A 13885-nucleotide genomic window follows, 5' to 3' on the forward strand; every position below is an offset into this window, starting at 1 on the left:
AGCCAGGAGAGCTCTTGTGATCTTAGGCTCTATTGAGTGATATAGTCTTGTTGCTCTCACTCCTCATCAGATCACAGCTTGATTATTATGTTTAGTTCTGGGTGCCCCTTTTTTGGAAAGGCCTTGATAAGCTGAAGACAATCCAGAAAGGATAGCTAGTATGGTGAAGAGCCACATGCCATATAAAGATTGGCTGAAGAAACCAAGGGTGTTTAACCTAGAGAAGAAAAGACTTAGGGGCACATGATAGTTGTCTAACTATTTGAAGAGCTGTCAGGTTTCAGAGACATTATGTTAATTTCATCTGGCCCTAGAAGAAGTAACTAGGAACAATGGGTGGTAGTTGCAAATAGGGAATTTTAGGCTTCATAGAAAGAAAAATTTTCTAATCCAAAGATAGAAGTTTATACTTCCCTGGAGGTTTTATTTGATACAGGATCATAGATGTAAAGTTGGAAGTGACCTCAGAGGCCACCTAGTTCAATCTCCTTTTACACATGAAGAAAGGGAGGCCAAGGGAGATTAAATGATTTATCCTCAGTTGTAGAGGTAGTAAGCTTCAGAAGTGGAATTTGAACACATGTCCTCTAACTTCTATCTTTCTACTGGATCATGGTGCTTCTATCTTGTTGAAGGAATTCTTTTTCAAGCATAGGATGGACTAGCCCAGTGGTATCAAACTCATAGAAACCAAAGCCACTAAGCCATACATAAGGATCCCTAGGGGCAGCATATTAAACACATATTATCTATGTTCTGTTGTATTTTTATTTATTTTGCTAAATATTTCCTAATTATATTTTAATCTGGTTGAGGCTGTACTCAGAAGTATTGAAGGTTGCATATTTGATACCTCTGGACTAGATAACCTGTTAAGTCTCTTCTAATTCTGAAGTTTTTGATTCTTGAATATTACTATCCTTCCTTTCCACTCCAGATTTTTCTTAACCCAGATTAAGCATTCCTAGGACCTTACATCAGTCCTCCTATGGCTTGGTTTTCAGTCTTTTTACTATCCTATTCACTCTCTTCATGACACCCCAGTTTGTCCTAAAATTTGACTCCCAAAGCTAAATATAATAAGAAAATATTATTTCATTTGATAATTTATAGTGCCCTGAGATGAAATTATTTATGAAAACTCAATATTATTTCATATAAGATTCATCTGAGATGTTCTTTCATTTGGTATACTTAATAACAGGAGTATGACTTGCAGGAGTGCAAATTAATTTCTCATTCTATACAACACTTGTTTGTGTCCTGTAAGGCCTTCTCATGAAGTCTACCCAGTGCCTTCCTCTAGGTTACTTGATGTTATTATGTGTACCAGTAGAACATGAGTTGCTTCTGTTATCTCTTACCTTTGCTGCATGACCATCCCATTTCCTTTTCTGGCCTTTCATCAGTTTGATATGATTTATTTTATGAATGAACAGGAATTTATTAAGTACCTACTATTGGAATTACTTAAATAAGTCATTGAAAATTTTAAAGTAGGGGGTAGCTGGGTGGCTCAGTGGATTGAGAGCCAGGCCCAGAGATGGGAGGTCCTGGGTTCATATCTGGCCTCAAACACTTCCTAGCAGTGTGACCCTGGGCAAGTCACTTAACCTCTATTGCTTAGCCCTTTACCACTCTTCTGCTTTAGTATTATAAGGAGGAAAAAGTTTTTTTTTCCTTAAATAAAAGATTGGATTGGATTATTTATGAATAAGGTCACTAGGAATTTTAATTAATTCCAACAGATTTATTTAATAATTTATTTACAAGATATAGAAAGAGTGAAGTAAGAAAATCAGAGAGAGGATAAGGTAAGATATCTAGTCTACGCACTAAGTATTTTGCTTTGACCTCTGGCTCAAAAAACAGGCAAGGGAGTTTAGTCCTTAGCTGGAGAGGCCTCGGCTTGAGCCAAGGACCTGGGGATGCAGGGAGCCTCTCTCAAGAGGATAGGTCTCTCCTGAGGTTAGTCTCTTCATAAAATCTAGGAAAGGAGTCAGCCTTTTTCACTCACCATGTGTCAGTTCAAATGGAAAGATTTAAGAACAGCTTCATCATGTACAGGGTCTCAGGTCCAGTCAGCAGATTGTTCACCAGCCTCCAACTTGAACTCAGAACTCTAGCAGAAGATGAAGTTCTCTCCAAAGATCTCTCCAAAGATCTCTGAAGATTTCTCCACAGAAAGTTGTAACTCCCTTTTAAAGACACTTTCATTTGTGTCATTTCCTGTGCCTTCCCCTAATTTTACTTCTACCAATCACAGTTGCAGCTTTGCTTAGGTCTGCCCAGGGGGCAGTCAGTTTGATTCTGATTCGTCACCTATTATTGCACATGTGGGTCACAGATCTCTCCCACTTAATGATTAAGCGAGATGTTTACACTTTTGGTGATTAAATCTAAAAATGGGCAGGGGAGTTAATTTAATCTTCACAATTAGGGGAGAGTTAATTCATTTCATTTTCACAATCAGTGGAGAGTTGAATTTAATCTTTACAGTATTAATACATAGTATTGATTTAAAGACAGAAGGTAAGGGTTTAAACAAATTTAAATGGGAAAGGAACAACAGAAATGACATTGACACCAACTATAATAATTTTATTTAGAAGTTTAATTGATGTAATTTGCTATAATACAACTTACAACAACAAAGAGACCAAGAGAGCTCTGGAAATGCCTTCCTTATCAAAGACTTTTTTGCTAAATGGAGAGAAATGACTGCTAAAGAAAATACTTAGTTAAAATGTAACTTTATTTATAAATATTATGAAGAAGGAAGATGAACAATTATGAAAAATATCTCAGAGAGAAGCTGTGGAGAGAAATTTGGCAAGATAATACAACTAAACAGAGTCAATCCAAGCACATTCAAAGATGAAAATGGAAGACAAACAGAAGAAAAATAGAAAAGATTTATAGGAACCATTTTGACGGACTTTTTTCCATCAAAGACTACGAAACTGCCACAGTTGGACCATCATAGTTATAGATATGCTTATGGAAGAAGCAGAAATGGCACATAAGAGAACAAAGGGTGAGGGAAGAGCAAATTGGATTGGACCAGATGTAAATAGAGGAAATCCATGTGCTAGGTAATATAATTTTGAAGGTAATGAGGGGTCAAAAATTTTTTAAAAAACCTTATCAATACAAAGAACATCAATAACTACTGATCTATATGTCTTCTCTCTTGTCTGTACAAAATCTTTATGAAAATCATTTATCAATGGAAGGCTTACTCAATGAGGGTATTAGTAAGAAAAAAGCAGACTTTCCTATGCAGTACTCAACAATGGATTACATCTTTACCATTTTACCATTAAGAGACAGATGTAGAAAATATAAGATTCTGTTGTACTTATGATTTTAGATTCTCCCCCAAAAGAAGTATTTGATTCAGTAAAAAAATGAAAGCTCCATTATAGGCTTATATACATGTCTTTTTTTTTTTTAATTCAAAGGTCTTTATTTTTCAATCAACAAAATTCTGCTTTCTCTTCCTACTACCTCCTCTCATTATAGGCTCTTTTACAACAAGATGTATTGTATCCATACATCAAGACCTCATGATTATTTCATATTTCTTTAAAAATATAACCTTCTGATTATAAACTTAAGGTGAAGTATGGAACAGAGAAATGTAAGTTCACCAAAGATGTTCTTCACTGTGATGAAAAAGATCCAGTGCAGAGTACAGGAAGAAAGAAGGATTATAGATGATGAAGTCCACCAAATGCTCTTGTTTTTGGATGGCATTGTGTTAGTTGCATCAAGCTCCAGAACAATTCAGAAGGACCTATAACCACTCAAAATGGTTTGGCCTATCCATACACATAGGAAAGCCTGACTGACTGAATAATGTATATTGCCCAGATTTCAACTTCCATATAGATTTACATTCTATAGAGCTTGACTTATCAAAGTATACATAACTATACAAATTGATGAGTTGAGCCCAAAGTTGAACAAGAACATAGTAGATTGGATTATTTTCAGAAAACTGCTAAGCTTAGGAAAATAGGCATATTTTATGAATAAACAAGAAATAGCATTGTGAGGTGTAAATTGGATGATTTTGATTATATTCAGTTTAAATTTTTGTACAAGTAAAACATATAGTCAAGATTAGAAGGAAAGCAGAAAATTGGGGTAAATTTTTATAGACAGTTTCTCAGATAGAGATCTCATATCTAAAATATATAGAGAGCCTTGTCAATTTTCTAAAAAATGAGCCATTTCCCACTTGGTAAGTTGTCAAAAGATATGAACAGACAGTTTTTGGATAAAGAAATCAAAGCCGTATATAGGATATGAAAAAATGCTCTAAATCATTATTGATTAAGAAAATGCAAATCAAAACAGTTCTGAGATAACTAAAATGATAAAAAGGCAAAACGACAAATGTTGGGGAGGGATATAGAAAAATGTGGACACTAAAATACTGTTGGTGAAACTGTGAATTAATCCAACTTTTTGGAGAGCAATCCATAATTATGCCCAGAGAGCATTATAACTGTGTATAGCAATAACACTGTTGGATCTGTATCTCAAGGTGATCAAGGAAAAAGGAAAAGAGCCTATATGTTCCAAAATATTATAGCAGTTCTTTCTCTGGTGGCAAAGAACTCGAAATTGAGGGGATATCCATCAACTGGGGAATGGCTGAACATGTTGTGGCAAGTGATTGTGATGGAATACTATTACTCCATAAGATTATTAGCAGAATAATTGGAAAAAAAAACATGGAAAGATCTGCATGCATTTGTGAAAAGCAAAACAAATTGAACCAAGAGATCATTATATACAGCTTCAGAGTTATGTTTGAAAGATAACTTGAAAGATAACAACTCCAGAAAAAGACTTGATGAGCAGAAACACAAAAGATATGGTTTATTATTATTTTTTTATATTGTCAAGCAATGCCTTCTCTATTGCTAGGAGGAAAAGGAGAGAGGGAGATACCTGGGAATTTTAATGTAATCAACAAACAAATAGGCCTACACCCTAAAGAGATCAAAGAAAGAAGAAAAGGATCCATATATACAATATATTTCACTTTTTGTGGTGGCAAAGAACTAGAAAATAAGAATGTGCCCATCAATTTGGAAATGACAAAATGACTGAACAAGTTATGATATATGAATGTTATGGAATTTTATTGTGCCATAAGAAATGAAAAGAATGGTTTCTGAGAAATGTGGAAAGACTAACAAACTGATGCAGAGTGAATTAATCTTAACCAAGAGGAGAACTTTTACAATAAAACCAACATTATAAAGACAAACAACTTTGAAAAGAATTCTGATTAATGCAGTGACCAATCATATTTCTAAAGAACCAATGTTTCAACAAGCTACCATCCTCCTGATAGATAATGAACTTGATGCAGAATGAGACATACATTTTTGGATGTAGCTAATGAAGGGAATTTGTTTTGCTCTGAATATGGGAATTTGTTTTGCTATGAATATCTGTTATTTGCTTCTATGGTTTTATTTTCTTTTTTCTTCAGTTGAGGAAGTGTGGGGCAGAGAAAATAAATACTGTTAATTGAAAAAAATTAAAAGGGGAAAAAATTGAAATATTAAAAATATCAATATTTTATTTTACCAGTGGTATTTTATGGCATTTAGATATGGAGTACCACTGTCTTTGAAGAACTAAAGACAAATGTTACACAGATAGGCATATGGAGAGTGGAAGCAGGCTACAACATATAACCAATGGAGAAACTCTGAAGAATAGGAGTAAAGGATGTAGTCAAAAAATTGTGTCTTAGGAAGAAAAGATGAACTGATCATATGGCAGTTGTGTGAGATGACAGGTGATTGGTTAGGGTGCTCTAATGTCTAGAGAATGAAGAAAACCTCTAGCATAGGAGTTTTTAAGCTTTTTTGTGTGTGTTATGGATCCTCTTGGTGAAGCCCATAGGCTCATTTTCAGAATAATTTTTTTAAATGCAAAAAATACAGTGCCTTAGAATTATAAAGGAAATCAAGCATAATGAAATAGTTATCAAAATATTTTAAAAACAAGTTCACAGACCCCAGATTAAGAACCCCTGCTGTAGTGCAATGGGTGGACTCCCTCTGGCTGACTTTTGGGAGGATGTGGAAAAGATTTGCATAGCATTGACAGTGAAGGCAGTGTGAAGGGATTGCAGTCTGCATCAATGCATGCAACTCCCAAATTGATGAAATCATAAGTGTGGTTAAGGATTAAAGGATATGTGCCAGGCATTGTGTGCCAAGTGCTGAGGATACAAAATAGAAATGAAACAGGCTCTGTCCTCAAGGAGTTTAAAATCTGTTAGATGAGACAATCTAAACATATATTAATATTACAATATATACATAATAAATGGAAGGTAATTCAGGAATAGTAATGTGGTGAGGCATTAGCAGCTCACAAATGAGGAAAGGCCTTACAAAGAAATTGGTACTTGGTCAACTGTGACAGTACACATCTGAAATCCCAACTGCTAGGGAGCTGAGGCTAGAAGACCTCTTAAAATGAGGATTTCTGATTTGTAGTGGGCTCTCTAACCCAGGTTAGAAACAAAACTGATCAAAGCTCCCATGCTGATCGGAGTGAAACTGAACTTGTGAGTAGCCTTTGCCTTTCCAGTCTAGGTGAGATAGGGAGACCTGGTCTTTAAAAAAAAAAGTAAAAAGTTGGACTTGAGTTCAGCTTTTATAGTAAACTAGGTCAATGATGATGATGATGGAGGTGGTGGTGGTGGTGGTGGTGGTGGTGGTGGTGATGGTGATGTAATGGGGGTAAAGAATACCTGCCATGGAGAAATCAGTGCAAGGGCCTGGAGATAAGAAATGGAGAATCTTTTGTGAGGGACAGAATGTGGATTCATTTCCCCAAAATGTAAAGAAATAAGAAAGTAAGGCTTAGGCTTACTCAAAGTACAAGGGACCCTGAATCTTTTGACTTCTCTTCCCATTTCTACCCTAGCCCTCTGTACATACCCCAACTAGACTACATACCAGGTTCCTCTTTCCCTTTGAGGAAGGCCTTCTGTGTTTCTCTGACCACTTAGAGATAAAATTATAGATATATTGAGTTAATTTTTAGAAGCCCCCATTTCCAGTGAGCTTTTGCTTATACTTCCCACACCCCCCTTACACTTTTATAAGATAACAAAACATTCTAGTACAAACTACCCATTATAGAAGGGCTGTTTTGACGCCTGTAGGTTAGGGCCCAATTTGGGGGCCTTAAATAGCAGACTAATGTATACTCTGTGGGAATCATTGAGTAGGACAGATTTGTACAAAGTGGTTTGATAGGAAGTTGAATCTAGGCCTATGTAGATTATATAGAGAATATACATTTGCACATTAAGGTTTATCAAATGTTCTCATAACAACTCTGTAGGGTGGGTAATATAAATATTATCATCATTTGTTGGACATAGGAGGAGACTGAGACTTACAAAATGTAATTGGTTTTCCCTGAGAGACAGTTGGAGTGAACCAGGATTCAGTCAGATCTCCTGTGTCTTGTCCAATGATCACTCTTCTCCTACCACTGCCTATTTTAGTGAGACTAAAGAACACAGTCTCTGAAGCTCTCCATAGGGAAGGGGAGGGGGGGAGTTTCTGCTTCATAACCAGCCCTCCTCTCTTTTGGGAAAAGCTCTCATCTTCTTGAGGGAGTATGGACTTTTTGGGTCCAGAGCAGGCAGGCTGCCCTAGGAACCTGGGATTGGGGTCTCTCTCTATCCTAACACTCATCTCAGTGGCAGAGATCTTCACCTGGAAGTCAGGAAGACTTGAGTTCAGATTCTGGCTTAAATGACTACTGACTGTGAGATCCTGGGCAAGTTACTTTATCTCTGTTTGCCTCAGTTTATACATTTATTTTTAAAAAGCACTTCCCCCTTCCCCAGAGTTGATATGAGAAACAAAAACCTAAAAGTGCTATAAAATGTTAGTAATTGTTGTTGTTATTACTATAATTTTAACTATATAATATATGATATAAACTATAATTTAGCCTCCTAGGAAAGTCCCAGACAAATTCCTGGCAAAGCACTAATAGAAGGATATTGTCCAAAACTTTCTTTGCCCTGGTTAGACAACATCCAGGGTATTGTGTTTAATTCTGAGACTCAGATTTTAGGAAGGCCACTGACAAGTTGGAGCCCATTGAGAGGAGGGAGGCTAAGAGAGCTGTGTGAAGACTGGAGACCAGATAATATGAGGGCTGGTTGAAAGAGCTAGGAATATTTAGCATAGAAAAGAGAAGACAATGAGGACATGGTAACTATCCTTGTATTTAAAGTATATTTATTTATGTGGTAGGAGGATTAGACTTTGTCTCCTTGCCCTCTAGAGGCAGAACTGGGAACAAGAGGTGGAAGTTACAGAGAGATAGATTTCTGCTCCTTGGAAGATAGCGGATACTTCATTTCTGTAAGTCTTCAGGTAAAGCAAGATAAAGACTTGGGAATGTTATAGATGGGATAATTCTTATGTGTATGTGTGTGTGTGTGTGTGTGTGTGTGTGTGTGTGTGTGTGTGTGTGTGTGTGTGTATATGACTAGATGACCTCTAAAGTTCTTCCAACTCAGATTTTATCAGAGGCTGAGGCAATACTTATCTTTCTGCTCCTTGCCCTACACAGGAATCTTGCCTATGCTGTGACATAGTTCTTTCCTTTGCCTACTGCTGGCATCTTCCTAGGCACAGCTGCTACCCTAGGGTGAACACAGAGATAGTTTTTATTTCATCTCCCTCACTGAAGTTAAGCAATACAGTTTTCCTTGCCCCTAATGAAACCTGACCTAATCGAGGTATAGAAAGAGTCCGATGTATTCTAGTTACTGTTTATGCTCACCTTCTTGGTCCTTTCTACAAAATTTTCCCCTTCTGTTATCAGAAACCTAGGAGTCTGCCCAGTGAGATTGGTAAGGCCTTCCCACCTCTGTAGTATCCTTGTTTGCTAGCTTTGGTAGTAGCTAAGTTTCGTGTCTGTCCTTGGTGCAACGTGGAGCCATGTCTCTTCCTAGTGGTGCTGCTCAATGCCAGAACCATTGATAAAAGTCTCTTCACCTCCCTGGGCATGTAAACTGAACTGAGAAAGCTAGGAATTGGCATCAGATTACTGTACTGCACAAGGACAAGGAGTGGAAACAGGCAGTAGAGGCAGTGTCCTGGAAGTACTTAATGCCATTCCAGTGTGAATTCATATAACTCTTCCCCAAGAATACCAGGTCCCAAACCAGTTTCCTAGGATTACTGGGTAAAATTCCTAATAGATTCACATTCAGAGCTCCAGCTACTCTTGAAATAACTGGTTAGTCCCTCCCTCCCTCCCCGACTTAGTTTTCTTCCTAGGATGATGTGCTAGAACCTTTAGAGGGAGGGGAGGCCTTTGCCTAGGACAAAAAAATATAGTTTGAATTAGCCTTGTCAGGTGATTTTTCTTCCCCTATTCATGAACCAGAGGAAACAGAAACAGGGACTCTGGAGTCCCTGCATCTCAGAGATGGGAGGGCCCTCAGAGGTAATCTATGGGAGTAGTATGGGACAGTTGGAGTCAGAGGACCTGACTGTCATTTATTGCCTGTGTGACCCAAGGCAAAGGACTTAACTTCTTGGAGTCCTTTAATTTATTCATCTGTAAGGTTAAAATTTCTATGGTCCTTTCTAGCTTTCAATCTATGATTCCATGATCCCTAGTCTAACTTCACCTTAATAGGAATCCCCTCTTACTGAATCCTGAACAAGTGGTCATTCAGCCTCTGCTTGAAGACTTCTAGTTTCCCCAGGAGGTTCATTTTGCTTTTGGACAACTTTAAATTGCTAGGAAGTTTTTCCTTTCATTGAACTAACATCTAACTGCAACTTCAGATTGATTGTTCTAGACCAGAACAAGCCCAATCATTCTTGCACATGACAGTCCTTCAAATACTTGAAGGCAGTGAAAATATTTTCCCCAAGTTTTCCAAACTTTTCTAGTCCTAATAGCTCTAGTTCTTTGATCCAATCCTCCATATGGTCTTGAGGCCCCTTACCAACTGCCATCAGGGTATTCTCCAGCTGATCAATGTCCTTTGTACAATGTGACTACTTGAACTGAACCCAGTATTCTAGATGTGTTCTGATCAAGGACAACAATACTCTGCATTCTTTGCATGGCCCAAGCAAGATCAGATTAACTTTTTTGACTGCTTTGTCACAAGGCTGACATGAGCACAAATTCTGTGTGATCCTAGCCATGTCCTTTCTGCTTCCTAGGCCTTGGTATCCTCCTCTGGACAGCTAGGAGTTGGATTCGGTAGCCACAGTAAGCTCTTCCACTTCTGTCATCCTTTGATTGTGATCTTGAGGACTAGAGCCCATGATAGAACTAAGTAATTATAACTCTAAAACAATAGTTTCTGGAATAGGGGCTATGCATTCCTGGGGGCCCATGACATGACCCCTAGTGATATGTACTCATTTAATTGAAGGATGGGAAGATGGTTCTAATTTTACCCTTCTTGAAATTACCATTCATGAGCTTGTCTCTGACACACCATTCCTTTCACCCATTATTGAACAACACTCCCCCAGTACACCCTCTGTCACGTCTAACCTCCCAAAGTTGATTGGGCACAGGCATTGGCCCTGCAGGAACAGTTAAAATCTTAAGCACAAATCAGGTACCTGGAACAGTTGCCTAGGCACAACTACCTGCTTCCCATCCCAGCATCTCCACAGACCATCTCTTTGCTTTAGCAGGTGCCTCTTAGAGGGGTGCATTCTATGTTCTAGGTAAAGGTCTCTCCTGCCTATCTATCCCCCCCCCTTTTTTTTTTTAATTTTGGCAGGAAACAGGGTAAATCACAAAAAATAAACGGGCATGGATAGGTTGTGATCTGCATTGCTGATCTTAATACATTAGCTTTTCCCTCCAAATCCAGGTCTATTCTAGACTTCCCTATTATTGGAAAGAGCTGCCATTATCCTTCTACTTAATCTAGATTCACATTCTGTGTAATTTTGGACTCATCACTTTCCTTCATCTCACATGTCTAATCTGTTGCCAAATCTTATTGATGTTATTTCCTTGGGTTCTCATTGCCTCTTAACTTGGATTATTGCAGTAGTTTCCTAATTCATACCCCTGCTTCAAGTCTTACTTCTTTCTCCATCCTACATATTGCTACTAAAGTAATTTTCCAAAAATCTTGTTACTCCCCTTTTTCAATTAAATATTGATTCTAGGGTCAAATATAGTTTTATCTTCATCTCATCCTTTTTTGTTTTTATTTTAAAATATTTTATAATAGACATAATTATTAGTACATATACATAATTTAATGAGTAAATATGGACATATTGGACTTGCGTGGTTGGAAAATTTTTATTAGAAGCTCATTTTAAAAGTTTGTTCTAAAAGACCAGAAATGGGGAGGTAATTAATGCTTAAAGTATAACTGTGCTTTAGAGGTAAACTAGATGGTACAGTGGATAGAGTGTTGGGCCTGCAGTTAGAAGGCAGTACAAATCTGGCCTCAGCCACTTACCAGCTGTGTAACCTTGGGCAAATCACTTAACCCTGTTTGCCTCAGTTTCCTTATCTTTAAAACTAGCTAGAGAAGGCAATGGCAAATGACTCCCAATATTTTTACCAAGAAAACATCAAATGGGGTCCTATAGAGTTGGACATGACTGAAATGACTGAACAACAACAAAAAGATGGAAGAGAATCTGGAAACTATGTGTTGAAGTAGTCAAGATGGAGGAGCAAAAGGGGGAAATGAGACAGCAAGGTGGTCGAGTGGATAAGAACACTGGAAGAACCAGAAAGACCTGGTTTTGAATCATTCCATTGATACTTAATAGCTGCATGACCCTGAGCAAGTCAGTTAACCTGTGTCTGCTTCAGTTTCCTTATCTGTAAAATGATGATAATAATAGCACATACCTCCCAGAATTATTTTGAATATCAAATAAGTTAATATATAAAGCACTTTGCAAAGTTGGTGGTGCTAGAGAGCTGTTCCGTTGAAAATCTCTTCTTCCTTTTCTGGAGGATACCCTCAACCCTCATTGGAGGACTTAGAAGCTATCCCTTACTTATTTCTCTGCTGTTCAGGGAGTGCAAAGTTTGGGGAGAGATTGCAAGACAAGATGATGGAACCCTTATACTTCCCAGCTCTATCTCTCCTGTCCTACCTCATTCTACTTTGCCTGGTCAATGTCCTACCCTACCCAGAACCAACCTGATACACAAAGGACTTATGTATTATATAGACAACTATTCCTCAATCTTCTGGCATCAGCTTCAGATCTCCTTTTTGAGAAGTTTCTTCTCTAGCTTTATCTTATTAAGTTGCTTTAGCCCATTTCTTCAAAGGAGATATAGAGTAAGCTTAATCCCTCAGCATATTCCACATACCATGCCAACGCTCTACCAAGATGTTTAGGGGCACCACAAGGTCAAGTGTTTTGTTGGCTGGGAGTGGCCAGAGCCCTAACTAAGCAAGCTTTTGAGGTTCTTTGGGCCTTTCTGCCCTTTCCTACCCTGATCAGAAAGCCAGTCCAGGATAACTTGGCCAGAAGCAACATTAGAGTAGTCAGGTATAGATGGGAAAGAAGTCAAATTTGTCAGGCCTGCTAAACTTATTTAACCTACCTGGACTCAAGTGGTATGGTCAAAAAAGACCTGGAAAGAAATTGCCCTTCTTTGTCTCCAGCCTTGTTTCATGCTCCTCCCCAGTCTTTATCTTGGGTTAGGAACTTTAGGAAATGGACTGCATTCCCACTTTGTCCTTAGGGCTCCACTGGGTATCTCTTAGGTAAAGGTATAGTGGTTCTTCTCCATCTTCCCTTCCCTTACACCTCCTCACCTGGTATAGACAAATTGCTGCTGCTTCCAACAATCTTGGCCTCTAATTGTGTCCTGGTTTCTTCTGGCAGTCCGACAGTTCCTTCAGAATGGTGTGAGCCCCAATTTGTGCAACGAGGATGGCCTTACTGCCCTGCACCAGGTTAGTGTTGGAGAGTTTCTTTCAAGTCAGTGGGGATTACTGGCCAAGAGTTTGAAGTAACTGATTTCGGGAGGGGGATGTGGGATCACTAATGCCCATGGGGAACACTGCAGCAGTGAATGATCTGTACCTTCAGTAGATAAGGTAAATAGGTCTGTCTGGGCTCTGGGGGTGAGCTGGAGGTTGGAGGGTTTTCTGATGGGGAGGGGCTACCTCTGAGGGGTTATTCTGTGGCTTGCAGTGCTGCATCGATGACTACGGGGAGATGGTTCAGCAGCTTCTCGAGGCTGGGGCTGATGTGAATGCCTGTGACAGTGAACTTTGGACCCCTCTGCACGCTGCTGCCACTTGCGGCCACCTCCACCTTGTAGAGCTGCTTATTTCCAAGTATGTGGATGCAAGGCCAAGTCTTAAGCAATGCTGTACATACAACAGGCACTTCAGAAATGTTTGAATTGAGTTGATGGGATAGTCCAAGAGTAAGACTCAGCTAAGGGTCTGGAAAATGTGACTGCAACTGCATAGAGCTATAAGAAATCTTGACCTTGTCTTAGGGGAGAAGGCATTTAGCTCTGAGTGTTTTCTGGGTAGAATTTGCTGCCTGGATAACCAGTCCTGTTTAAGATCATTCTCTAGAGATTGAGCAACATGTAACACAGTAAGCTGGGGAAGAAAATTCACCTTTCCTAGGACTTGTGCAAGGTCTTCTGACTCCAAATCTGTTGGTTTTTCTACTGCACCATGCATAGCTGCTTACCTGGATGCATGATAATCAATACTTCAAGTACGGAAGAGCTCAATAGAGCAGAATGAGCCATCTATCTATCCCCTGCAATTATTTTAAATGGAATTTCTTTTTCTTCCTTCTGGACTTCATAATAATAT

The 13885-nt window shown here is 38.6% G+C and overlaps 1 protein-coding gene across 3 annotated transcripts in view; it reads left to right on the forward strand.

Moving 5' to 3' along the window:
- Positions 1–13885, forward strand: part of PPP1R16A (protein phosphatase 1 regulatory subunit 16A) — a 102500-nt gene that overhangs the window by 63671 nt on the left and 24944 nt on the right. For all 3 annotated transcript variants that reach the window (XM_016432047.2, XM_056822895.1, XM_001372207.4), the window contains 2 exons: positions 12930–13000; positions 13242–13387. In XM_016432047.2, the coding sequence (XP_016287533.1) occupies positions 12930–13000; positions 13242–13387 (217 nt within the window). The remainder of the gene's footprint in view (positions 1–12929; positions 13001–13241; positions 13388–13885) is intronic.

The sequence above is a fragment of the Monodelphis domestica genome, chromosome 3, assembly GCF_027887165.1.
Source record: "Monodelphis domestica isolate mMonDom1 chromosome 3, mMonDom1.pri, whole genome shotgun sequence".
NCBI lineage: Eukaryota > Metazoa > Chordata > Mammalia > Didelphimorphia > Didelphidae > Monodelphis > Monodelphis domestica.